The following is a 26,468-nucleotide window of genomic DNA, read 5'->3' as shown; positions in this document are numbered from 1 at the left end:
GTTTTGAGTTAATAAGCTTATTAGAGCTCTTCTCAGGTCAACATTTCTGTATTACATTTTTTTTTGTAATATTTTGAGATATTGGATTTTTGATTTTCATGAGCTGCAAGCCTTAATCATCAAGATCGAAACTAAAGTCTTGACATTTTTCACTTTGTGTAATTAATCTAGAATACAGCTTCAGAAAAAATTAAAAGAGACCACTGCACCTTTTTCTTTCCTTTCCAAAAAAGTAAAAAAATGAAGATTTTGAGTGAGGAACAAATTAAGCAAATTGAACACTTCTGTTCCTCACTGAAAACTTTCCTTTTCAACTTTTTTGGAAGGGAAAGAAAAAGGTGCAGAGGTCTCTTAATTTTCTGGAGCTATATATGAAGATGTCATTGATTTGAATTACGTGACAAAAATCACTTTTCCATGACATTCAGATTTTATGAGATGCACCTGTAAAGACCAAAGACCACACTACATTTTGGAATCTACCTAGTACCGGTCCCATATGACATAGAGCAAACATGTTCTGGTTTCTATAACCCCAAAATTGAAATCACTGTGCGGTTGAAGTAGCCAACATGCATTTGTACAAGGCACGACATAATACAAACAAGATTTAAGATTGCTGCATTACAGGTCTGACAGAGGATCGCCAGAGAAGATACCCAGCATTTGGTGGGGTCAGTGGGTCTTAGACATCAGGCATTATTGAATGAAAAGGCTATGTGACCAAATAGTGAACATACAGCGCCTTCGAAAATGTTGTGTTAATGACTTGTTAAGGTAGGTGACCAAGAACCAAATATCCACTCTAACAACTTTTTCCGACTTTCTCTGCAGACACACAATCTCTACAGCACTCCCCAATCAGGTCTGTATGCTAGATGGAAGGCACTCCTGAGTAAAAGGCATATGATATGCTGCCTGAAAGACTACTGAGAGCATGAGGAAATATATTCACTGGTCTTATGAGACCAAATGCTAAGTGCTACATCTGGTGAAAACAAAATACCACTCATCACCTGGCTAGTACCATCCCAACGGTGAAGCATTTTAGTGGAACCATCATGCTATAAGGATGCTTCTCAGCAGTAGGGACAATGTGAGTTCACATTTTTCTGTTCTGGAATAATTACCAGTTAGTGTCCTGTAGAATCTCCTGATATTAGATTCATCTGTTTCCCTGTGTCCAAAGACCTAACAAACCGTAGATTCTATCAAATTAGAAGACATTTATTTTCCAAAGTATTTACATTTATTTCAGAGGAGAGAACCACAAGTAGGTGAATACAGTACAATATAGTGTCAACCTGGTGCACGACATTTGAGGCACTTAGCTTAAAAAAATAAAATTCTATTCTCAGGTAAAAAGACCCCAGCAACCTGACTGACAGAGATATGAAAATTATAAAATTTTATTTTAGAATCCCATAAAACTAAGAGGATTTTTTGGTTGTCGAGTGCAGAGGTATTGGAGAGAACGTGGTGGGATAAGAGATTATGTTTGTAACAGTGTCATTTATCAAATGAAACTAATTGTACAGATAGTTCAAAGTGTAAAATGTAACTCAGTCTACTATTACAAAAAGATATATTTGACAAAGGAAATCACAAACATTCATAAAACATATGTTTATAATTACAAATTAAAATGTATGAGCTAATTTGCTGATGCGGTTGCTTCCTGAACTGTGGTTTAGTCTTTATTTCATGCATGCTGTTTTACCAGTCTTTCATTAAACCATACATATATTTTGTAGTTATATTAATTCCCCAGTACAAGTACAATTTTACTAACACAGTACTTTGATCATTGAGACAGTTTTATGACCCTAAAGTGTACTAAATGCGCAAGAATGTAATAATTTAATAGGATGTAGCACTAGAATTTCACAAAGCTCATATAAGGTTCAAATTCGATATCAACTAAACATCTAATACAATAACAGAAAGGACATGCACTTTCACATCCTAGACCCACTGGAGAAAAACCAACCAAATCCAGCGCAAACAAAAATATAATGTATCCCACAATTGTCAATCAATATATCAAAAACGAGTAGTGGCACACAGTGTTTTTTTGATGTCAACACTGATGTTAAATTTAATTTCCTTTAAACCTACAACAACGACCTAATGAACAGGCTGAACAACGAAGCTGACTTTGCAATGCAAGCCACTCTGTCCCCAATTCCTGCCATACCTGCGGATGCACAGTGGAGCGATGAAAGCATAAAAACAACAATAAATTAGTGTTGGTTTAGCCATTTGAGATCTGTTGTATGCCAATATCCTGAATTTATTGTAACCTATCACTAATAAACTGGTTTATCTTGCCTACAGAAATGTGGAAACAAAACGAAAAACAGTTAAGGGACCGGAAATGATAAAGTCAAGCACTGACAATTAGTAGATAATACATAAAGGCTTTGTTAAAACATCTGTCAGGAATAAAATCAAGTAAGAGTGATAAAAACCGGGATGAACAATCTAATCACTTTCCAAAACGGACCCATTTGACTACCTGTAAAAGAGCTTCATTACAATTATTTCCAAACACTCTAAAAACAAGGTAAGAAGAAGATTAACAGCAAGTTTAAGTTTCCTGACCTACAATGGAAGAGTAACGGAATTAACTAAATCAAAAAAAAAATCTTACAATGCTCTTTAACGCCTATGGAAAATCTGATAACATAGCAAAAAAATTACTCATGTTACAAATCAGATTAGTTGAATTCGAGAATATGAAATCACCTGAGTAATTTGATACATTTTGGAATACAACCCCCCCTCCCCAACAAATGTACATGATCAATGTTTGTCTGTCCCCCCTGCCCCAAAAACCAGTGCTCTCTCAAATATACTCTATTACAGTGTGCCCAGTTTTCACAGTTCAATTCCATCTGTACATACACAAGTCATACTTACATAATCATACATATATACATACATATATACATACATATACACACACACACACACACACACACACACACACATATATATATACACATATACATATATATATACATATATATATATATATATATACATATATATACATATATACACACACACATATATATATATATATATATATATACATACATACATACATACATATATATACACACAAAGTTTCTGCATGTACCACACATCCAAAACTGTGATTCAAATTGTAGCTATTGGGGCATTTATGGGAACAGAAACCATTATAAGAATAAGGTATACTGATAAGTCATTTGAAAAATATACAGCATTTATAGCTTAATTTATGCCACTCGATAGGACGGTTTTTTGGTCCATCCAGGGGGAAGAAAGCTTAAAACAGCTTATTCCAGTCTCTGGTTGCCTCCATGAGATGACGCTGGCCATGGCCTATCCACACCTCTTGGTTGTTAAAGAGTCGACCACAAAACCAGCAGGCAAACATTGATGAATTCTCTGCACCTCTAGATAAGGACTTCACCACCTTATACTTTTTTCTGCTAGTCTTTCTAAACTTGAGTTTTAACAGAAATCGTTCTCGGACTCTACTTTCTAAAGGCCGAAGTCTTGAACTAATGCTTTGTGACGAGGGACATTTTGCCTTGGATCTCTGTCCCAGAAGTCGGGCAGGGTCAATTTCAGAGAGAGCTTCAACCGTCTTGGGGGAGAGTGCCACCTTGGAAATAGCTCCTTTGTACTTATTCACAGACTTCATGATACTGACTACTTCAGGAATATCGGCATCGGGATGGTTGAGAACAACCACTGGCTGATTTCGGCGAGGGCATTTAATTTCCTGTAGTGAACTGAATGGGTACAGTCTCATTGTCCTCTCTGCATCTTTGGGTACAGGCTCCCAAAGCGAAGGACCTCCTTTCTCGGTAACCGCCTTGTTTGAGATTCTCTTTGCTTTAGGCAAGCACTCTGGCAGTTCATCAAACAATGCTTTCCTGCGCCTCTTCCTTTGACTTAGCCTTGGAGCAAGTGGTGATTTATTCAGCCCCTCTATGCTTGCCTGCTGCCTGACCCCATCATGTCCATTGGATTGGAGAGAAAAAACATTTGAAAGTTTGGAGGCCACGACAGGTTTGTGGGTGGCATTTTTTATGGGTATTAGTTTTTTCACGCCAGTAGAGACATTATTCGATGACATAAGAAAACATGGCTTTTGTGTGGAATTTGTGGCCAGATAAAAGGGATTGTTAGCGGAGGGTGCTCCACTAGCAAGAAATGTACTACCATTGGCAGTTCTCACTATCTTATAAACTATTTTGTTGCCTCTGTTTTCATTAGGTTCACCTTTCTGGTTCACAGATTTCCCATCAGGAGTATTCAGAAGCATTCCTGACTTAACTGGTGAGATATACCTAACCAAGAACGCTTGTCGCCCAGTTTGCAATGAAGCAGATTTGTTGACAGACTTTGCAGACGTTGCCGGAACTGGACGGGACATGAGTAGGGATTGAGAGACTGAGCTTGCTGATCTGCTACCGGTGTTTAGGGGCACCTGGGCTACAGGGACTGGCCTCTGGACTAAGTAACACGTCTGCTGTGACTTTATGGTCTTTTCTCCAGGAGAACCATGAGCTGCCCCTGACAAGAACAGGGGACCTTTAATAGCTGTGCTGTTGACTAGGTAGTGGCTGGTGCCAGCTCCATGCGGAACAGAGGATAACAGTGTTGTACCTTTTTCACTAGCACCTACAGTTTGTCCTGGAATGCTAAACCTACCATCATTTAGGGTGAGGGCCAGCCCTGTGGTGTTATTCTTTAATTCAATTCCTGGCTGAACATATGACACATTGATCTGAGGAGCAGTGGACTTGGTGATCAGTTTGAACCCTGGATTGCCTTGGAGATGCACAGGTAGAGCATACCGGTTCTCTGCAGTCTGTAAGAACATTTGTTGCTTTCCTTCCGCCATTTTAAGGATCCTTAGCATAGTCTTAGGTGGTTTGACAGAGTCTTGAATGGCAGTTGAGCAGCCTATTCGATCTTTCTCAAGCTGGTGGCTAATGATAGCATCTGAATGCTCCTCTAGGATGCGACCAAAGTCAGACGAACTACTTATACTCCCAGTTGCCCTTTCTGATAAAAGAACATTCTCTTCCTCCAATTTTACTTTAGGTTGGACTAGGTGGGTAGACCCAGTGTCCCCATGATTCTCATCAGTTGGGACTGGAGTGCCCAGATCCTCTATAGTAGCTATGCATTCATCAACCTCAATGTCACTATCTGACACTCTTTCCATTGCAGTCTCCATCCCTTCTGCAGTCTCAGCCTGATTTCCTAACTCTTCATTTGGTGGTTCTGGCGATTCAGCTAAAGTCAAGCTCCATTCAGGTGATTCCTTCATCCAAAAAGTTTCATCTTCTGATGTATGTTCACATGGTTGTGTTGAGCTAGAGGAAATGCTTGATGTTTCCTTTGAGTAATTATGAAAATTGAACACTTCTTGGTTGGAAGAATTTTGTTGATTAATATTAGTATCAATCTCTATGTCGTTGTCAGATTTTGTCAGACATGACTCCATTTGGGGCATTGTACCTAGGGAAGAAGCTGTGGTCTTAACAGCCACACAGGAATTAATGTTATCTTCTGTAGAATGAGAAGGATGTATATCACTGATAAATGAATGGGTCCTTTCAACTGTATCAGCCAACGGTGCCGTGTCATCAGTCACTGGTTCTGAGGAAGTCACATTTGGTTGATCATTGATAGGTAAGGCCTCTCCATTGGGCAGAAATGAATTCTCAGTGATTGGGGGGCTAATCTTATCAGCTGAAGTTGTACTCAGGTCAACTCCATGCATGTTGATTATTTCATCTGAGACTGGTTTGGAAAGCTTGGTCTCATAAGATGTTTCAGAGGCTACTTTCTTATGTGTGAGAATTTTGGCATCATTCACATTAGGGTTTAAATAAGTACACACTTTGTCTCCTAACTTAGAATCATCGGACAGATCAGCAATTAAAGTTGTGTGGTTACTCACTTGACTGTTTCCAAATGTAGAGTATTCAGATTGGGTGATCATTCCAGAAACTGCCAAGGAAAGAATCTGTTGATCCCTAAACTTATGTTGTTCATCACTCTTCTGTTCAGTGTTCTTTGCTTTCTGTGCTAGTTTCTCAAGTATGGGCAATGTTTCCTCAATGCTAATATCCTCATCCTCTGACTTCACTTGCACTGAAACTGCAGCATCTTGATCATGCCCTGAGGGGCTTAGAATCGTCAAGTAAGAGGAGCTAATACTGGATTTTGCCCCGTTCTCAGTAGAGTCTGAACATTTACGGTCATCAGAAGTATTGTCTATCATTGGACAGCCCATATCTTGCTCTGTACATAATTCGTTTTCTGTTGAGGGCTCTGGCTTAGAAGTTGGTATAACTTTGAGGACTAAATGCTTTTTGCCATCTACCATTTTGAACCCCATTACTTTTGTGGTACAGTTTGGTGGGATAGAGATTTTATTTTTTACCATGAGAACAGTTAGTCCATTGGGGTTCAAGGCATCAGCCCCATTACGGTCATCACTTTCCTGGGACTTAGGTGGTGGTAAAGATGATACCACCTGGGAGTCAAGTTGTTGATCATTGTTAAGAGCACCTTTAAGCCACTTCTTACTGTCCTTTTGGACTCCTACAGCCCTTTCAAGGAACTGTTGGGTTTCCTCTAATGTTTTCTCTGGTTTTAACAACCTTCCATTTTGGTCAAGTAAACTTACTCCAGGAAGAGAATTCAGTTTTGACATCCACTGGGATTCCTTTGATTGACTCCCTGCAGCTGGGCTTTTCTTCAGCAGGAGTTTTAATCCTGAAGAGGAGTTTGTCAGGGTATTGTCCTCGCCATGGACAGTAACCATGTGCTTTGTGAGGTATTCTCTACGTGCTGCCCCATATCCACAGACCTGACATGTGAAGGGGAAGGTTCCAGAGTGAAGTTTTAGGTGCCTCTGGTGCTCCCCTCGGCTGGAGCTCAAATGTTGACATTTCACACATTTCAGCCGATTCTCGTTATGATGATGGATGTGCTGCACAAATGTCCCTGCATCAACTGTTGAAAATTCACATTTTTCACAATGAAAGTGGCCATTCTGGCTGTGAGATATGATATAGTGCCTAGTCAGCAGGAGCAGAGAGTACTGTACATCATCATTACAGATCTCACATGTGACTAAAGTGTTCCGGTGGCCAATTCGATGCCGCTGAAGAGCAGGGAACTCATTTGTGACAAAGCCACACAAGTCACATGGATATGTCGGCAGTGTCCCCTTGTGGGCCCCCTGAAAATGTTTGAGGAGGTCATTGGGGCTATAGGTAGCATCACCTTTACACTCGGAACATCCAAAGCTAAGTATTTTCCCAGAGAAGACTGCACCCTGCTGTATTTTACATGGGGACTTTTTAGGTAATTTTCGGGCTGTCTTGTGACTAACTGACTCTTCAACAGATGTTTCATCAGGGTCATATTGATCACTACAAGGCAACGCATCTGCCATCTGAACAGTGTAGTTCTTGGCCAATTCCTTTTCATCCTCAGTCTCCATGATGTCATCATGGCTTTCAGCAGGATCATCTGGTGTTGGCAGATCCTGCTCCATGCTTTAATACACAGGCTCCTTTGAAAAAAAAAAGAAAGAGGAGAGAACTGTCACAACCAAGAAATATGCCTTTAACTGAATGGTCCTTTATGCCTAACCTTGAAATTGTGTGATGTATCCAGTGGTAATACACTTTCTCTACCTGCGTTAATAATTACCTTGGCTAGTAATCCAGTTTTGTGTGAATATTTAGCTTATTTATTATGTAATCAATTAAGTGGTAAATTAAATAACTAAAAAACACAATAACATTCCAACTCCAATTACAGTTGTGCTCAAAGGTTTGCATACCCTTGGAGAATTGGTAATATATGTACCATTTGTAAAGAAAACTTGGACGTGCAGGCAAAACACGTATTTGATTTCTTATGGGATTCACATTCAACTGTAGTTCATAACAGAATGGAAAAATCACAAAACATGTTCAAAAGTCAGCATACCCTTAGTTCTTAATACTGTGTATTGACCACTTTAGCATGAGGCCCTGAATTCAATCAATAAAATTGATTTATAAAGCCCTTTTTACAACAGCAGTTGTCACAAAGTGCTTTACAGAGACACCCGGCCTTAAATCCCAAGGAGCAAACAACAGTAGTGTTAGATTTAAGTGGCTAGGGAAAAACTCCCTAAGAAGGCCGAATTTTAGGACGAAACCTAGAGAGGACCCAGGCTCAGAGGGGTGACCAGTCCTCTTCTGGCTGTGCCGGGTAAAATATTAAGAGTCCAATTAGAATAATAAATACATTTCTCTGGGCTAAATCCAGAGTCTATTTGATTCTAGACTAGGTCAAAAGTATGACCAGGTGGACAAGGACAGGGACAGCAACGGGCCCCCCAAACCAGGTACTCCGCAGGTGTGGACCAGGACCTCATCTCCTCCTAAAATGTAAAACTGGAGGAGACTGAGAAAAGTTAGAAAGTGCATTCCTCATATCCCCCAGCACAATAACATAGCAGCGTAACACCTTGGAACTGAGACAGGGGGGTCCGGCGACATTGTGGCCCTACCCGGGAGAGGCCCCAGACGGGGCCCAACAGGCAGGAAATCAATCCACCCACATTGCCAGGCATCAACCAAAGGGACACCCACCAACCGCAACCCCCCTGAAAGAGGGCTGAGTATTGCCAGCAGCGTACAGCCCAATTGCACAAGTGCACAACAGAGAGACAACAACAAGCCAGTGACTCTTCCCCAGAAAGGCCTTGGAGGGAGGGCATCCCAGTGGCAACGAGAGCACACCTGGCAAGACAGCAAGGGTGGACAGTATCAAGCCTACTGGTCACCTTCACGCCCCCGGGCCAGGCTACACCTAATTATAAACCGTGCTTTAGAGATTTTTAGTAGACACTTGAAAGTTTGCACTGAGTTTGCATTCCTAACCTAAATTGGCAGATCATTCCACAGTAGTGGAGCTCTATGAGAAAAGGCCCTGCCGCCAGCTGTTTGTTTAGAAATTCTAAGTACAATTAAAAGGCCTGCATCTTGCGATCGTAGGTTACGTGTAGGTATGTATGGCTGGATCATTTCAGCAAGGTAAGTAGGAGCAGGTCCATGTATTGATTTATAGGTTAAGAGTAAAACCTTAAAATCAGCCCTAACCCTAAAAGGCAGCCAGTGTAAGGACGCTAGGACAGGAGTAATGTGTTCAATTTTTTTTTTGTTCTAGTTAGGATTCTAGCAGCCGTGTGCAGCACTAATTGAAGTTTATTTATTAATTTGTCTGGATAACCAGAGAGAAGACCATTGCAGTAATCTAGTCTAGAAGTAAGGAATTCTTGGAATTGGAATTCTTCCAAGGTCATGTAAAGTCTTTGGTCGTCTTGCATGAATCGCACGTTTGAGATCTCACCAGAGTGGTTCCATGATATTAAGGTCAGGAGACTGTGATGGCCACTCCAGGACCTTCACCTTTTTCAGCTGTAACCACTGGAGGTTCAACTTGGCCTTGTGCTTAGGGTCATTGTCGTGCTGGAAAGTCCTAGAGCGTCCCACGCGCAGCTTTCGTGCAGAAGAGTGATAATTGCCTGCCAGTATTTTCTGATAACATGCTGCATTCATCTTGCCATAGATTTTCACAAGATTCTCTGTGCCTTTAGAGCACACACACCCCTAAAACATCAGTGAGCCACCACCATGCTTCAAAGTGGGGATGGTATTCTGTTCACTACAGGCCTTGTTGACCCCTCACCAAACAGCGCTTATGGTTGTGAACGTAAAGCTCAATTTTGGTCTCGTCACTCCAAATTACAGTGTGCCGGAAGCTGTGAGGCGTGTCAAGGTGTTGTCGGGCATATTTTAACCTGGCTTTTTGGTGCCATTGGGGCAGTAAAGGCTTCTTTCTGGCAACTTGACCATGCAGCTAATTTTTGTTCAAGTATCGTCATATTGTGCTCCTTGAATCAACCACACCTTTCTCCAGAGCAGCCTGTATTTCTCCTCCGGTTACCTGTGGTTTTTTCTTTGTATCCCGAACAATTCTTTTGGCAGTTTTGGCTGAAATCCTTCTTGCTCTACCTGACGTTGGCTTGGTATCAAGAGATCCCCTGAATTTTCCACTTCTTAATAAGTGATTGAACAGTACTGACTGGCATTTGCAAGGCTTTGGATATCTTTTTATATCCTTTTCCATCTTTATAAAGTTCCAATACCTTGTTATGCAGGTCTTTTGACAGTTCCCCATGGCTCAGTATCCAGCCTACTCAGTGCATCCACATGAGCACTAACAAACTCACTGACTATTTATAGACAGACTAATTGCAATTTAAAAAGCCACAGGTGTGGGAAATTCACCTTTAATTGCCATTTTCACCAGTGTGTGTCACCTTGTGTGTCTGTAACAAGGCCAAACACTCAAGGGTATGTAAACTTTTGACCATTTGGGTGATTTCTGTTATCGTTATGATTTAAAAAGAAACCAAACAACTATGTGATAATAAATGCTTCATATGATTACTATCCTTAAATACACCGTTTTTTTTTCATGATATTTTCTAGTTCAATGCCAAAATTTCCCAATTTCTGCCAGGGAATGCAAACTTATGAGCACAAATATACTTTGCATGTCTTTCTTAAAATGTATGGAGTATAGATCAAATCCTATAGCCCTCAAACTCAACTCCGAATCTCAAAGCAAGTTACACTCCTTTTCATTGCAACCCTCTAACCAGGGACTAATTTAGACCTAGGACAGGTGAATGCAATTAATAATGATGTAGAACAGAAAACCAGCAGGCCACAGACCTTGTAGGGTAAGAGTTGAGCACCCCTGTCCTAGAGGAAACTCTGCTATCACTTCAAGGGTGTGGTGTGCACGCACACGCACGCACACACATTTTAGAAAACATTTTAGAATGCATTTTTTTATAATTCTGAATTACACATTACTTTTCAGTTATGGGTAATCTAAAAAAAAAAATCTTAAACCTTTGGCAGTTTCTTTAAAGATGGAAATGTGTCAAGGCCTAGATATGGGGAAGATTATTAAAATTCCCCGGAGCACAATGGGATCAATCATTGTGAAATGGAAGTTTGTAACCACCACGACTCTTCCTAGATCTAACCATCTGGCCAAATTAAATTACCTAGGTATGAATGACCTTGGTCAGGGAGGTGACGAAGGACCCAGTGGCCACTCTAACAGGGCTTCAGAGTACCTCTGCAGAGATGGGAGAACCTGCCAGAAGGAAGAGCATCTCTGCAGTACTCCATCAATCAGCCCTTTATAGTAGAGTGGCAAGACTGAAGCCATTCTTAAGGATAAGGCAATGGCATGCAGTCTGACGGACTCTGAGAGCATGTTGTATAGTATTACAATGTATAAATTGAAACACATAACTGAAAGTCAAAATACATAATTAAGTAGGAAAGAACCCCATGGGTCTGCACAATCACATTTAAATAAATACAATGGCAGTCACTGACATCTCTATAAACAAGAGTCACATTTTTGTACACACGACATAACATTTCTAATCTTTGTTACAAAGATATCTCAATAGAGCAAACCAGAATCTCCTAATTACTAGGGCTGGCACATTCAGTTCTTGTTCTCCCAAACAACTAATACCTGCAGGCCACAAGTCTGCCCCTACCCCTGAATGTTTGCCATGTACACTTATTATACCTTAGTAATTAGATTTCATGTGTACTGTGCATATAGTCCATTAATGGGTGACGTCATCAAAGATTCCTAACTTGAGAAGTTCAAAATGGGATTCTCATTTCTGATGAGACCAAAAACAAAATGCTAGATCTGAAGTGCTAAAGTGGCTCTCGAGTGTTCATGACTTTGGACTTCCCACATTTTATTACCAAATCAAGATTGTTTTTATTAGCTGTTTCTTCCCCTGATCAACACAAATAGGTGACATTTTTTATCCACAAATAGTTCTAAATGAACCAGATTTGAACTATACAGTCCCTGACAAGTCTTGTCGCTTGTGTACAAATTGACCTGAAGTGCCGCTGAAATATATTTCTAATCAAGATGTCTTTACAAGAAATGGATCATTTTAATCCCAACAGCTTTCGTAATAATGTTTCAGTGCAAAACGAAACTGTCAAAAAGTATTCTAATATTCACAGCTTGGTAAAGCCCATTGAGTAAATTTTTGCAAAGACATAAGTGTTGTCGCCTTGTCATATGAACTTCACCTGTGACTAATAATGGATCAATTAGGTCTCAGGTGTGTATAAAAACAACCCCAGTACACTAGACCTTCACATCAACTGCAACTAGACCTCTGCAAACATGCCTAAGATTCACCCTGAGACAGTCGCCGCAAATATTGCAGGAGACCTACTGGAGCCCGCATGGATCTGAGATTCACCCAGAAAACAGTGAAGTTCGGTGGCGGAAAAATCATGGTCTGGGCTTACATCCAGTATGGGGGTGTGCGAGAGATCTGCAGGGTGGAAGGCAACATCAATAGTCTAAAATACCAAGAAATCTTAGCTACTTCTTATATTCCCAACCATAAAAGAGGCCAAATTCTGCAGCAGGATGGTGCTCCATCGCATCCTTCCATCTCCACATCAAAAGTTCCTCAAGGCGAAGAAGATCAAGAAAAAGAAGATCAAGATGCTCCAGGATTGGCCAGCCCAGTCACCAGACATGAACATCATTGAGCATATGTGGGGTAGGATGAAAGAGGAAGCATGGAAGACGAAACCAAATAATATTGATGAACTCTGGGAGGCATGCAAGACTGCTTTCTTTGCTATTCCTGATGACTTCATCAATACATTGTATGAATCCTTGCCAAACCGCATGGATGCAGTCCTTCAAGCTCATGGAAGTCATACAAAATATTAAATGTGGATCTCACAGCACCACTACTTAATTTGCTGACATATTTTTGTATTTGCAGTAAATTTGTTCAATTTCTGTATAGGCGACAAAACTTTTGTCTTGCCAAAATTTGACCTTTCTGTCTTGATTAAATGATAAATATTTTTTCAGTGAAACTAATTTATTTCAGTGCATTAAACATCATTTGGGAGGGTTTTAGCTTTTCATATGAGCTATTTCTAACACCAATTGATTAATTAAAAGTCAGGTTAATAGCAGGTGTTTCTAGAAAATAGATAAGCGACAAGACTTTTGTCAGGGACTGTACAAGTAAAAAGTTACTGGAGCTTGCTTCCATGCTTTCAAAGTAATTTTGGCTGGTACATTGGTACAGCATAGTGTGATCAATCATACGATAAAAAAAAAAACATACATATTTGAAGGCTGATATCCATGTTTGTGTAAATGTAGCGAATAAATTCTGTTGGCATGGTTACTCCAGCTGCATCTTATGTTTGGCAAACTACTTACCCTTAGATATTTTCTTAATTTGAATCCGTGAGAAGTGCAGGTACATTAGTACATCCATGACTCTGAATCTGTTTTGGAAAGTATATTCCGTTGGGAGCTGTTTTAGAAAATTTGCAGAAAATACTGTTGGTATGGAAACTGCAGTATATTGAGTTTGGTTTGAGGTATTTTTGTATTTCTCTCAGATATAAATAGCTGAGAAGTAGAGGTATATGTAAGGTACTCAATCTGTTTGTCTGTCTTGCTGGGAACGTGGGTTAAATATTGTTTAAAAATGTGTGTTGCTATGGATACTGCGGTTGCAATATCTTGAATTTGGTTGGAGATATTTTTCAAATGTTTTCAGATATTTTTATGCTGTATTTGAAAAGTAGGGGAAAAACATGTCATGGTTACCCTGCTTGAAGTAGCTCGATAAGAGACATTTACAAAATTATTTTTGTAGCTGAGAAATATATAAAAATGTAAGTTCCTCCATGTTGGTGGGTCTCATTCAGTAAGTACTTTCCACTAGAGCTGTTTTTGAAAAGTAGGGGGGAAATCCTGTTGCTATGGTTACTCCGGTTGCAGAATCTCAAGTTTGGTAAGAGATATATGCGTATTTATTTCAGATTTTAATAGCTGAAAAGTAGTGGAATATATGAAATGCTCTAACTATTTGTCTATCTTGCTGGGAAAGTGGATTAACCGGCAGCTGTTTGGGAAATATTGCACAAAAACGTGTTACTGTATCTAAAGTTTGGTAAGAGACATTTTTGCATATTTTTCTGATATAAATAGATGAGAAGTATATCTACATTTAAGTTTCTCCATGTTGGTGTGTCTGATTCAGAAAGTACTTTACATTGGAGCCATTTTAGAAAAGTTGCCAAAAAACCTGTTGCTATGGTTACTCCAGTTGAAGTAGCTCGAGTTTGGTTAGAGATATTTTAGTTCTTTCTTTCTGCATTAAATAGCTGACATGAAGAGGAATACATAAAATAATTGTACTTTTTCTATATCTTGCTGGGAAAGTGGGTAAAAGTGTTTGGGAAATATTGCTAAGAATCTGGTTGCTATGGTTACTTTGGGTGCAATATCTCAAGTTTGGTAAGAGATATTTTAAAAATTCTTTCTGATTTAAATAGCGGAGATGTATATCTACATTACTGTTTCTCCATGTTAATGGGTCGGATTCAGAAAATACTTTGTTGGATTGGTTTTTGAAAAGTAGGAACAATTCCTGTTGCTATGGAGACTCCGGTTGCAGCATCTCAAGTTTAGTAAGTGATATTTTCGTGATTTTTTCTTAATCAAATAGCAGAGAAGTAGACGAAGATATGAAACAGAGAATTCGGGAAACTGGGCTTATGTCGCAGGTCACATATTTTCAGAAGAAAAACATGTTCTGGGACATTTTGTCTTTTTTGCAGAAATGCCTTCTTGAAGATGTGAACTTAATAACAAACTAGTATGCAAAGTGTAAATGTGAATAAAATGCAAAACTAAAACCCTTGTTTAACCTACAGAAAATACGGTTCAAAACTTTCAGGCAAAATTGAGGCATTTCATTGCAGTGCCAATGATGGAAAGAAAACGCTAACTCCTCTTGTATAAAACAACTGTCCATGGATTACATTTACAAGACACGGACAATCATGGCAGTTATGATAGTGACAATGAAAGATACATAGATTATTGGAGTATTGAAAAGACGCGTTGTAAACAACGCCAACAGACTCAAACGCAAACAAAGTAATTTGTATGTAATCAGAGGATACATGATTGTTTCAGTCTGCCGAAACATTCCTACATGTATACGGGTAAGTGTAACATTTGCTAAAGAGCTACAGATAATTATCTTTCAAAAAGTTGTCCAAGTTGTTTATATTGCTAGTTATCTAGCTATATCTACTGACGTTACTGTTAACGTTAGCTAGGTAACCACATTAATTTACCAGCTAGATAACATTTCCTGGTTTCTAGCTTTTGTGTGATTATGCTTAACTATTATGTTTGCACAGTAAATTACTTACTGTTAATGCTAGCTAGCTAGGTAACAACACTGATTTACGGGCAACCTAACATTTCCTGGTTTCTAGCTTGTGTGTGATTATTCTTAGCTATTATGTTTGAATAGTCACTTAGTGTGATAATAAGCTGAGTGACCGTTAATTCATCCAGGTGTGTGAGATTATGCCTAATCTATAACCCTATAATGGCTCAGTCTCTGTCCACCGGCACTAAAATGATCTGCACTTACATTGCAGCTACTGTTTATTATGATTCCTGCTGCTTTCACTGTACTGTTTATACATGATGTATCAAGTCCATGTGAAGAAAACTTTAATTTTATAAAATTTTATTTGGTTTGATATAGTATGTGTTTATTAGAGACCAATCAGACCAGTTTAGCACAAGGCCACAGTGTCCCCATTTGAATACTTAAATAGCTGGGTGGGGTTAAGGTCTAAGAGTAGAGCAGATTATCAACTTTTAAAGCAGCATATCTTTCCCATAACTTAATCAAACAGTATTTTATAAAGCTCTGAATATGGACCTTTATAAAACACCATTAAAAAGCAAAACTCACATTTTGCGATAAGCAAAGTTTCCCATATTCTGTAACATATTTGTAAAAAGTGATGTGAAATGTTAAATAAATACATTTCTTAAAATTGCTGTAAGTTTTGTTCTGAACTATATTTCTGTAATTCTTTCATATTACAATAACCGAGAATGTGAGGATGCCCAGGATCTTAAAACATTTTCTCTAAGTAGTTTGGAAAGGTATTAAAGTAGGTAGTTGGCGACAACTGTGACTTTTCAAAAAGTCATTAGAATGTTCAAGTGTAAACAATGGAAACTTCAGATTTCTGAAGAAATCCCATTGAAGTTTTAAAAGTTTAATAAAAGTTAAATATTAAAAAAATATATAAAATGCTGTATGCAAGCTACCTAATCTGGATCAGTGTACACATTGTCAAGTTTGAACAACGTTTCTAGCTTAAACGGTGTAGGAGGAGTAGCCTTCTAAAGAATAATAATAAGTAGTAGTGGTATGTCTAACCTGAGATTTTGCTGTGCAAACCCTAGTAATAAGTAGTATGTCGAAGAACTAACCTGGGGCTTTTGCTGTTCAAACCCCAGTAATTACATATACAAAAAACTAAATAATTGATTGCATAAGTATTCACCCCTTTTGGTCAACATTTGGTTGAGGTACCTTCAGCAGCAATTAATGCCATGAGTCTATTTCGGTAAAGTTTTACAACAATTTTTGTGCATTCTGTTTTTGTAAACTGCTTGTGCTCTGTCAAGTGGGAGAACCTTTGGTAAAAATCAATTGTAAACTATTTCCACATATTCTTAATCGGATTGAGGTCAGGGCATTAACTGGGCCAGGGCATTCATCTTTTTGGTTTTAAGCCACGCCATTGTGGCTTTGGCTGCATGTTTTGGGGTATTTGTCCTGCAGGAAGATAAATCTTTTCCTAAGTCCCAGATCTATTGCATATATCAGCAGGTCTTCTTCCAGGATATCTCTGTAAATTTTTGCATCAATTTAAGCACGTCTTCACAAGCTTTCTGGGCCCTGACGCAGAGAAGCATCCCCAAAGCATGATGCAGCCACTACCACGCCTTACGGTAGGGATAGTGTTCTCAGGATGGTTTGGTGTTAGGCTCTCAGTGGTCTCCCTGATTAGTGCCCATCTCATCCTGATACTTAGTTTGAGGATGGCCTGTTCTATACAGATACACATTTGACACATTCTCTCCATTTCTTAGTAGTGGGGAAACGTATGATGAAAAGGCTCGGAGGGATCTAAGGCTGCTTTTCCTCCTCTGGACCTGGTTCACTGCACATCATTAAGTAAACAGTGAATTCTGATGTAAACTAGGAGATTCTTCAACACAATGTCAGGAAATCAGTAAGGAGCTGAAAATGGGCTGGAAATGGGTCTTCCAGCAATTCAACATACCAAGGCATTCAAGCAATTCTACCAAAAAAAAGTGTCTGTTCTGACCTGAATCCAATCAAGATGCTGTGGCAGGACCCGAAGCGGACATAACATGCCAGAGACCCCTCAAACATCACTCAATTGGATGAGCTCTGTAAGGATGACTGGGCAAAAATCCCTCAAAAAGATAATTTTTTAATTTAGGCAATGTACCTGCAATGTAATGACAGTCTCTCAATTAACACAATAAACAGTGGTGGACGAACAACTGCCAAATATCAAAAACACCACCATTTTCTGGTTGCTAAAATTCTATACCATTTACTCAATTTCAGTTTGTGAGAGAAAACAAGGAACCGAAACTCTAGAGAATCAGTGAACCATGTAAATTGCTGCGAAATACAATGCTCAAAAAAAATAAGAGAACACATCACTCACACACTTCAGATCTAGGGTCTTTATGAATGAAACAAACCGCCCAAAAAAATTAAGGGAACATGCGATCATCACTGTATAACACCAAGTCAATTATACTACAGGGATATCAATCTGCCCAGTCAGGAAGCATAAGCAACTGTTAACAAATGTCACCTGTTTTGGTGCAAATGAAAGTGACAACATGTGTACTGGACAGGCAACAGCAAGACAACCCCCAAAACAGGAATGGTTTTGCAGTTGGTGGCCACAGACAATTGCTCTCTCATTATCCTTCCTGACTGATTCTTCTCTAGTTTTGCGTTGTGCTATTGTCCTTGTCACTACTGGTAGCATGAGGCAGCAACTGCAGCCCATTCAGGTTGCACAGGCAGTCCAGCTCATCCAGGATGGCACATCCATACGTGCCGTCCCTAGAAGGTTTTCTGTGTCTCCCAGTACAGTCTCAAGAGCATGGAGCAGATGGACAGGGTCATAGAAAGGCATCAACCCAGCTCCAGGACCAGTATCTGTTCCTTTGAGCGAGGAGGAACAGAAGGAGCACTGCCAGAGACCTAAAGAAATTACCCCATTGGGCTACTGCTGTAAATGTCTCTGACCAAACTGTCAGAAACAGACTCCAAGAGGGTGGCATGAGGGCCCAAAGGTCCACTACTGGGACCTGTACTCACAGCCCAGTACCGTGCAGCTCCATTGGCATTCGCCAGAGAACACCAGATTTGGCAGGTCCGCCATTGGTTCACACTGGCTCCAAATCCACACACTCCAAACAGCAAAACCTCAGCATCATCATCAACGTCTCTCCGGTCCCCCTGACATCAAAAGTAAAAAGCCTCGGTGTCATACTGGACAACACCCTCTCCTTCAAATCCCACATAAAAATCATATTTTCCACCGCAATAAGTCAAGTCTCCGACCCTAACTCTCACATTCAAACACCAAAGCTTTCATTCATGCCTTAGGAACTTCCCACCTAGATACTGCAACACTTTTCTTACCGGTATCCCCACTAAACTCCATGACTGACACCAACTGGTCCAGAACTCTGCATCAAGAATCCTCACCTACACCAGATCATCTGAACATATCACAACTCTTATCCAACTTCACTGGCTCCCTGTGCAATATCAGATCATATTCAAGACTCTCCGGCTCACATTTAAAACCCTTTACATCCTGGCACCCACCTACCTCCCTGACCTCCTCCAACTCTATGACCCTTCCCGCCCCCTACGCCCCTCCGCTGCTGGTCTCCTTCTCACCCCCATTTTTCGTAAGATGTCCTTGAGTGCACTTGTTGTCACTTTCATTTCTAACAAAACAGGTGTCATTGATTCACAATTGCTTATGCTTCATAACTGTACAGATTGATATCCCTGAAGTTTAATTGATTTGGTGTTACACAGTGATGATTACGTGATCCCTCATTTTTTTGTGTAGATGTATTTTTATTAAAGCATCTTCAGAAATAATTTCCTCTGTTTTAAGGACTATGCAAATTTACCTTTAACCCATCCAAGGAAACCTTATCAATATCTGGACTTCTCCGGTTGATGATGTGGGTATGACTACGCGAGCTGTCAGAAAGAAACAAAGTATTACATTTCTCATAGTTTTTCATTAATATGAATTAATATGAAATGAAAGGTAAAAATTGTGACAATGTGCTGATTGTCAAAATCTGTTTTTGTCACACTAATTAGAAAATATTGGTATGGTATGTTTTTGGATAAAATTACTACAACATGTTTGGTACCAACCGAATTAGACTCTGACGTTAGGAAAATCTCAACTTCCTAAATAAGTCCTTGGCCAGCAACTGTTTCCTTTCAACTGTTTACCTGTTTATTGTGAAAATGACATCTTTCACTGCAGAACTTAAAAAATATAGAGGGTAAAATGTATGTTATGGTCAACACAACCAATGGCTGAATTATGCAGAATATTAGAGAAAATGAAAACTTCTAGGCTATAGGTAATTTTCCCACAATATTTTATGATTTCTTATCCATTTGACAATAAGAAACATGGTCTTAAAAACACAAGACAAAAACAATTACAATACAGACTTACCTTCACTTATTATGAAAATACATACTACAGGCATGCATTTCTGTCTTCTATTGCCAGATCATTAGCCAGCTTTTTACTTTGTTTTTAAATAATGTTAAGATTTCCATGGCTTTGAGTTTATTTGGTAGCTTGTAGGTTAAAGGAAAGCATTTGATGGGTACCCAGGGGCTGAGCCAGCAATAATACTATGGACCACACCAAGTTTAATTAAAATTACCTTTTCATCTACAGCCTAGCTGATAAAAATGCTTGTCCTCCAGATGAGTAGAAGGGGTAGATTTGGCCGGATGTTTGTGGGTTCTGGGAGATGATGTAGTCTGCATAATCAAGTGATGTTGGACTAGCCCATCTGGCTTCAGGGAGTCACTGTCTTTTGTCAATATCTCAAAATCAATGTCCAGTTCAAGTTCATTTATGTAGCTGACCCTGTTGCAAGATATTGGGGCCCATATTGTCAATTTGTTTAAGTATATAAATAATACTGACAGACAAATGTTGGTGTTGTCCAATAAACGTCATTGGTTAGTCAGACATATCTGGCCTATTTCTCAGGTTCCTCAATTCATTGGATATCAAGTGGGGGTTGACCGATAAATCCTTTCGCTGATTAAATCGGTGCCGATAGGACGTTTTACATCGCTATCGGCAAAACGTGGCTCCGATAGTGGCCTATGGCTGCGCAGCCTCTATCGGTCTCTTGTGACTCAACATCACCTTGCGATGAGCCAGAGGCTCCATACAAGAAGTAATGTCACTGTGTACAGTACTTGGGATAATTTATATTTAAATGAAAGTTAATTTTAAGACAGCGTTATTTGTTTTTATGAGCATGATAAGATTGTTGGTTAGAGACTGACATTATTACTGCATTAGACTGAAGATAACTGCAGATCTACCAAAAGCATGCAGTATCTGTTTTCCTAACAAGCTTGGTTGTTAGAATTTGGCCAGCCGCAAGTTATCACAAGTAGTTGTCGGCAGATGAAAATAACGGCCAAAATGCCCAGTGGGAAATTAATTAATTGCATACTAAATAGCCTAATATTGTGTGACCTACTTGATCTGCTGCCAAGAAAACAGCGAGCTTCTGCTGGTTCAGTAAGACATTACAGAGTTTTTGGTCATGTGATTAAGCGTAGCACAAGATTCAAAAACTGCACACTCCGGCAGCAACTCCAGCAGACACGTTTAATATGCAATGGGACAACATATATTTACATCCATACATATTAATGTGCATTATCTAATTAGGAAATATGGTTGGAAATGACTAAATTTGACTTACATTATTAGTCAGAATATTTTACACACACATTTTTGTTTAATAATAATGTTGTGAAATTAGGCTACATTATGGTGCTATGCAAAACAATTCTAAACTAGGTGTAAACATACTGAAATTTTGAAGCAAATAAGTTTCAGTAAATTATGCTCCTATAACTTAAATAAAAAACATTTGTTGGACCATAGCGTGTTTTATTGCTGTTTAAATGTAGGGAATTATATGGCTATTTAATTATATGTCCGGAGACCTTCAAAAAAAAGTCTAAAACTCTGATATAGCTCCCACCCAGTGTTATTTTGCATACCACAATCAGTTAGTTTGTTGTTTAGTTCCAGATTTATTTAGGTATTTCCTTTGATTTAGAAATCCACAATAGGACCTCTAATATCAAGTGTAACAAAAATTACTTGAACTTTGACTCAGTGTTGGAGTTCTGTGAGAAATGCTAGGCGAATACCTTCACAAAAGGCTAGCCAGCAAATTCCACCTGATGAAACGGAAACTAATCAGTACCTCAAAAAATTGTTGCAAAAGTTATATTTCTAAAGATGGCTCATTCAGAAAACGGGAACACAACTGTTGACAAGATAATTGATTGAGCCTAAGGAAAACAGTGCCATTTCAAAGAAGAACCTGCCTAATAAAACAAGCTAATAATGTCATAATTATGATGCATTCAGATACTTGGAGACTTAGATCATGGTTTGACAAGGGATCACTGAGAATGCACACCTAAATAAAACAATGATTTTCTTTACAATTTGTTCTATTCAAATCTATAAAATATAGACTAACACGTAATGAGTGAGTGATTATAAGTGGTATGGCTACATCCCTGTCTATGAGATCAGCCGTGTCTATCTATTACACAGTATGAAATATACAGCCATTGGAGGCTGTCACTACTGTCCCTTGACTACATTAACACTTCTAAAGACCTACATTTTGGTCAATTTTGACACATTGCAGTTAATAACCAGTCTGCACTGGTTGTGAGAAATGCATAGAGTAGTCTATAAATGTGGTATTGAAAGCTTACAACCAGCAAGAGACTACACTACAGACCAAAAGCTTTAGAACACTGGCATTTATCCAGTTTGTATTGAAATTTACCAAAAACTGAAAAATAAGGTATGTTTCATAGTTTGAAAAAAAAGGCCCTTTTCAGGGTACAAGTAATGGGTTAACAACTTATAGCTGTTCTGCAGTAATGGAAGTAAATGAAGACTTGAAAGCTGATGCAAACAATTCCTAGAGGTGTCCCAACTGACTGTAACTACACCCTCTTAAGCATTATTTGGACAGTGTTTTACGGCAATAAGTTGTATATTGCTATCATAATGGCAAGAAAAAGGCAATTAACAAAGGAAGACAGACAGAACATTATAACCCTTAAATGTGTAGTTCTTTCCTTTAGAGACACAGCAAAGAAAACAAAGCTGTCAGTGAGTACAGGTACTGGAAGAAACTCTGACAGGAAAAGATCTGGCAGACCCAAAGCCACAGCAGAATCAGAAGACAAGTTTCTGAGAGTCAACAGCTTGCGTGATAGGCGGCTCAGAGGACCGCTTTAAGCACAGCTCAACACTGTTTGGAGTAAGCAAGTCTCAGTTTCAACTATGAAGACAAGATTTCGAGCCGCAGGTTTGATGAGTGGCAGTAAGAAAGCCATTGCTAAGATGGCAAAATAAGAAAAGGCACGCCTGGGCCATGAAGCACCGCCAGGGTACTACTGAACACTAGAAAGTCATAGGGGCCAATGGCTCAAAATCTGAAATAAAAAACCATAATGCAGGGTTTTTAAACGCTGTAGAGTAGGCAAAATGTTGCTCAGTGTGTGACACCAACTGTGAAACATGGAGTAGAAATTGTGATGGTCTGAGGCTCTTCTACTGGATCTAGAATGAATGAGTTGCACAGTGAGTTGCACCCTGAACCAAAACAGCTATCACAGCATTTTGCAGTGCCATGCAATATTGTCTGGTGTACGCCTAGTTGGTCGGGTTCATCCTACAGCAAGATAATGAGCCAAAACATACCTCCGAGCTATGTCAGATCTACCTTAAAAGAAAAGAACAAGACGGTAGATTTCAAATCATGGAATGGCCAGCAGTCTCTAGACTTAAGCTTCATCAAGCTGGTTCGTGATGAACTGAAACCAAAGCAACCTACAAGTGCAACACATTTGTAGGAACTTCTTCAGCAGTGTTGGGAACAACTTTCCGAACAATATTTAAATTCCCATTGTAGAAAGAATGACATGAGTAATTCAAGCTGTTATGCCTGCAAAAGGTGGTGACGATATTCTCCCAGTGGCTACTTTGATTACTCAAAAATGTTGATTACATTTTGTGAATACATTTTTGTAGAGTACATTAGGGACATTAAATTGTATGAATTTCAATTACTTTTGACCAGTAGTGTACAAGGACATGAACTATATGTAAAATATATTTTGGATCCAAAGACAGAGGTACTGGCCATTAGCACATTTGGTGGGGGGAGTAGTGGCTTTACAATATATAAGCAGGCAGACAATTGCCTATGAACAAATAGTCTCTCTCAACTGGCCAAAAAACAAATGGGATGTTCAGTTATATTTCTAAAAACAGACGTAGTCATTATTTACCACTGAATTAATGTATATAACGATAATGGATTATACTTTTAAAACCCATTTAATAACTGGAGCTCTCTTCGTCTGATACATTGATCATACCAAAATGAACACGTTTCTGTGAAACATGCAGTTTCATAAGAGTGTTCCGTTGTAATGGAGGAATATAATGCACAAAGATCACCTATTTACTAACTGGGGATGGCTTCTGATGAAAGAGTTATGTTCAAAACATCAAACACCACCAAACATCCTGCCAAAATGCACAAGCTTCTATGCAATTTCTATATAATTTGTGGTGAAGACTTCAATACAGCAATGGCGTTTTTGGGGCAACACAACCTCAAACGTTCCTTTTGGAGCATTCGAGACATCTCCACAGTGGTTGGGTGCATTAAGTGTATCATCGTGGTTGGGTGCATTAAGCAAAAATGAGAGAAGAAATTGAAAAGGGCAGTGGACGCAAAACAGGACCACCCCTTTTCCCAAAAGAAACAATGAAGATTTAGTAACGGTTTCAGTATGCTTCATCATTCTGATTGCATGCTTCTGAATCGCAACAGTGTTTGTATTATGATGCCATTTTGTATGGATTTATTTTTTTGTCTTTGCAGGTGTTCGTTTGCACCGACTCTTATCGCGATTTATCAGCTTTGTCAGTGACAGATATCTTTGTAAATCTTCCTCTCGGTAGGGCCAAATATGGCTACTACCATGTCCCTATAATATCCCAGAGTAATATTAACGCCTCCTCCTTTTGAGTGAACCTTGTTTGACAAAAAGCCACAAAGTAGACCTGTAAATATACCTTGTTACGTTAAGCCATATTTAGGCCTACTTGTAACTAAACTTTTGCCGAAGTAGACCCACAGCTGAGCGTAGTCAAATATTTGGCTCCCGCAGAGACAAATGCCACCAATCTTAGATGCTTTTATTCCCCTTTAATGCGCAAATGTTGCAATTTTTTCCCAACTTTTACTGAAAATGTAATTTTCATTGAGATTAATGGTTTTCATCAGCCAACAACAGGCAATTGTGCCAAATCACGTGTTGCTAAACTCATAGACTCCTTGCTTGAAGCGGACCTATTTGTCAAGAAAGCTGTGCTGGGCTGCATCTCATTGTACTAGACTCCACGATTGTGTAATGCCTTCATTAATCTGACATTTTGTTGCAGGCCTACTTAGTAAGCCACAGCGGTTTTGTAGTTTGCATTGATTCAGCTTATTTACATTTGTGGTCTCTTTATTCTAGCCCAAACTGCCATTCAGTAGTATTGTTTGCATTAACAATTAGTCTCCTTTCAGCATTTAGTTTGTATTGGTTTGGTGAGACAACTCTAAGAATGACTGCATTCACATTGGCTGTTTGTAGTAGGTGAACCAATCTAGATGTTTCTATTTATCACCATAATTGGATTTGTAAGGCAATAGCCATGTTGCTTACAGGCAATACAGAGCAAGGGAAAGTATGTGCCAGTCTGCCACTTCAAATGCAATCAATTAAAGGTGTATATGTGAATATGCTACATCAGTGATCACATCTTAAACACGTAAAACTATAAAAACATCTACAGTGACGGTGAGAGACTGAATAACAACAAATCAAATACATATTTCACTCATTAAATATCAAATCAATTTATAACATTTTAGACATGCGTTTTTCAGGATTTTTTTGTCCAGACTATGTAAAATGTTGGCTAGATTGCCAAGCAAGTTAGTTATCTAGTTAACTGCTTAGGCTGTCTGGAGGGTAAATACATTGTTTTGGCTATTCCTCTTGTTGACGCCAGAAAGCTGAACTTAAATGTTTCCTTTAAACAGAGATATTGACAGCAGACATGGGCAACTGAATCAATTTGGCTTGTATGGAACAACTTTTCATTTGGAATTATTTTTGTTTAATGGAAAGTGCTGTACAAATGTAATACATTATTATAAAACCTGGTAACAATGCCAATTATTTCCTTTCCAGCTTTATTGACAAAATACCAGTTAGTGTTAGGGTTATTGAAGTGTGTGTGTGTGTGTGTGTGTGTGGGGGGGGGGGGGGGGGTGCATATATAAAATGTGATCAAAGGCTAGGACTATGGGTAAAACAGCAAACATGGGGGACGTTTACCGATGCCCTGTACTATACAATTATGTACCGTAATTATGAATTACAGTCCTACTTGCATACTTAATGCGAATGTGTGTGAACATTGAATACGCATGACCATGGCAGCGTCAAGATAGTGACTGAGGCGCAATCCATAAATAATGTCCTCCACAATACCTTATCACTTTGTTTTCAGAAGAATATAACCTGTTGCATTTTATAAAAATAGCTTTCTTTTAGCAAGTAATTTTTTGAAATGTTATGTTTTAGTACTGATATTCAAAAGGTTAAAAGGTAAAGGGGTATTTGGGTTTTTAGCATATTAGACTTATTTTCCACTTTTCGTGGAGAATATAAAACTATATTTCTGAGATGTATTAGGCTTTCTAGTAACAAGCTTGTCCCTTTTCTTCAAATGCACAACTACAGATTAAGGAAATTAAGAAGACAAATTAACATCTCCTTTCACCAATACAATTTAGTTCCAAACATTAACCAAAGAGAGACATTCAAAAAGTACAGTTCATTCGAACACCACCCATCACTACTGCCAGTGTTGTTTGATTCAGTTAGCGCCAACAACCTTCCACAACCAACAATTGTTTTAACT

At 38.9% G+C, this 26,468-nt stretch overlaps 1 protein-coding gene across 6 annotated transcripts in view; it reads right to left on the bottom strand.

The window, feature by feature from the left end:
* Positions 1-3,071: 3,071 nt before the first annotated feature.
* The window catches only part of si:ch211-214e3.5 (zinc finger protein 518A), a 28,635-nt gene continuing 5,238 nt past the window's right edge, over positions 3,072-26,468 (bottom strand). Inside the window, exons 2-4 of one of the 6 annotated variants that reach the window (XM_029119976.2) lie at positions 19,285-19,357; positions 17,412-17,523; positions 3,072-7,600 (exon numbers count right to left, since the gene is read on the bottom strand). In XM_029119976.2, coding sequence (XP_028975809.1) covers positions 3,317-7,582 — 4,266 coding nt within the window. In that variant the 5' untranslated portion in view covers positions 7,583-7,600; positions 17,412-17,523; positions 19,285-19,357 and the 3' untranslated portion in view covers positions 3,072-3,316. Of the gene's footprint in view, positions 7,601-11,164; positions 11,299-17,411; positions 17,524-18,198; positions 18,593-19,284; positions 19,358-19,540; positions 19,560-26,468 lie in introns of those variants that run through there. The other 5 variants (XM_010865754.4, XM_010865753.4, XM_020044738.3 and 2 more) reach the window with 5 other exon arrangements.

The sequence above is a fragment of the Esox lucius genome, chromosome 5 (genome assembly GCF_011004845.1).
Source record: "Esox lucius isolate fEsoLuc1 chromosome 5, fEsoLuc1.pri, whole genome shotgun sequence".
NCBI classification, from domain to species: Eukaryota; Metazoa; Chordata; class Actinopteri; order Esociformes; family Esocidae; genus Esox; species Esox lucius.
The sequence above is the reverse complement of the archived record's forward strand: the minus strand, read 5'-3'. Positions and strand labels throughout refer to the sequence as shown.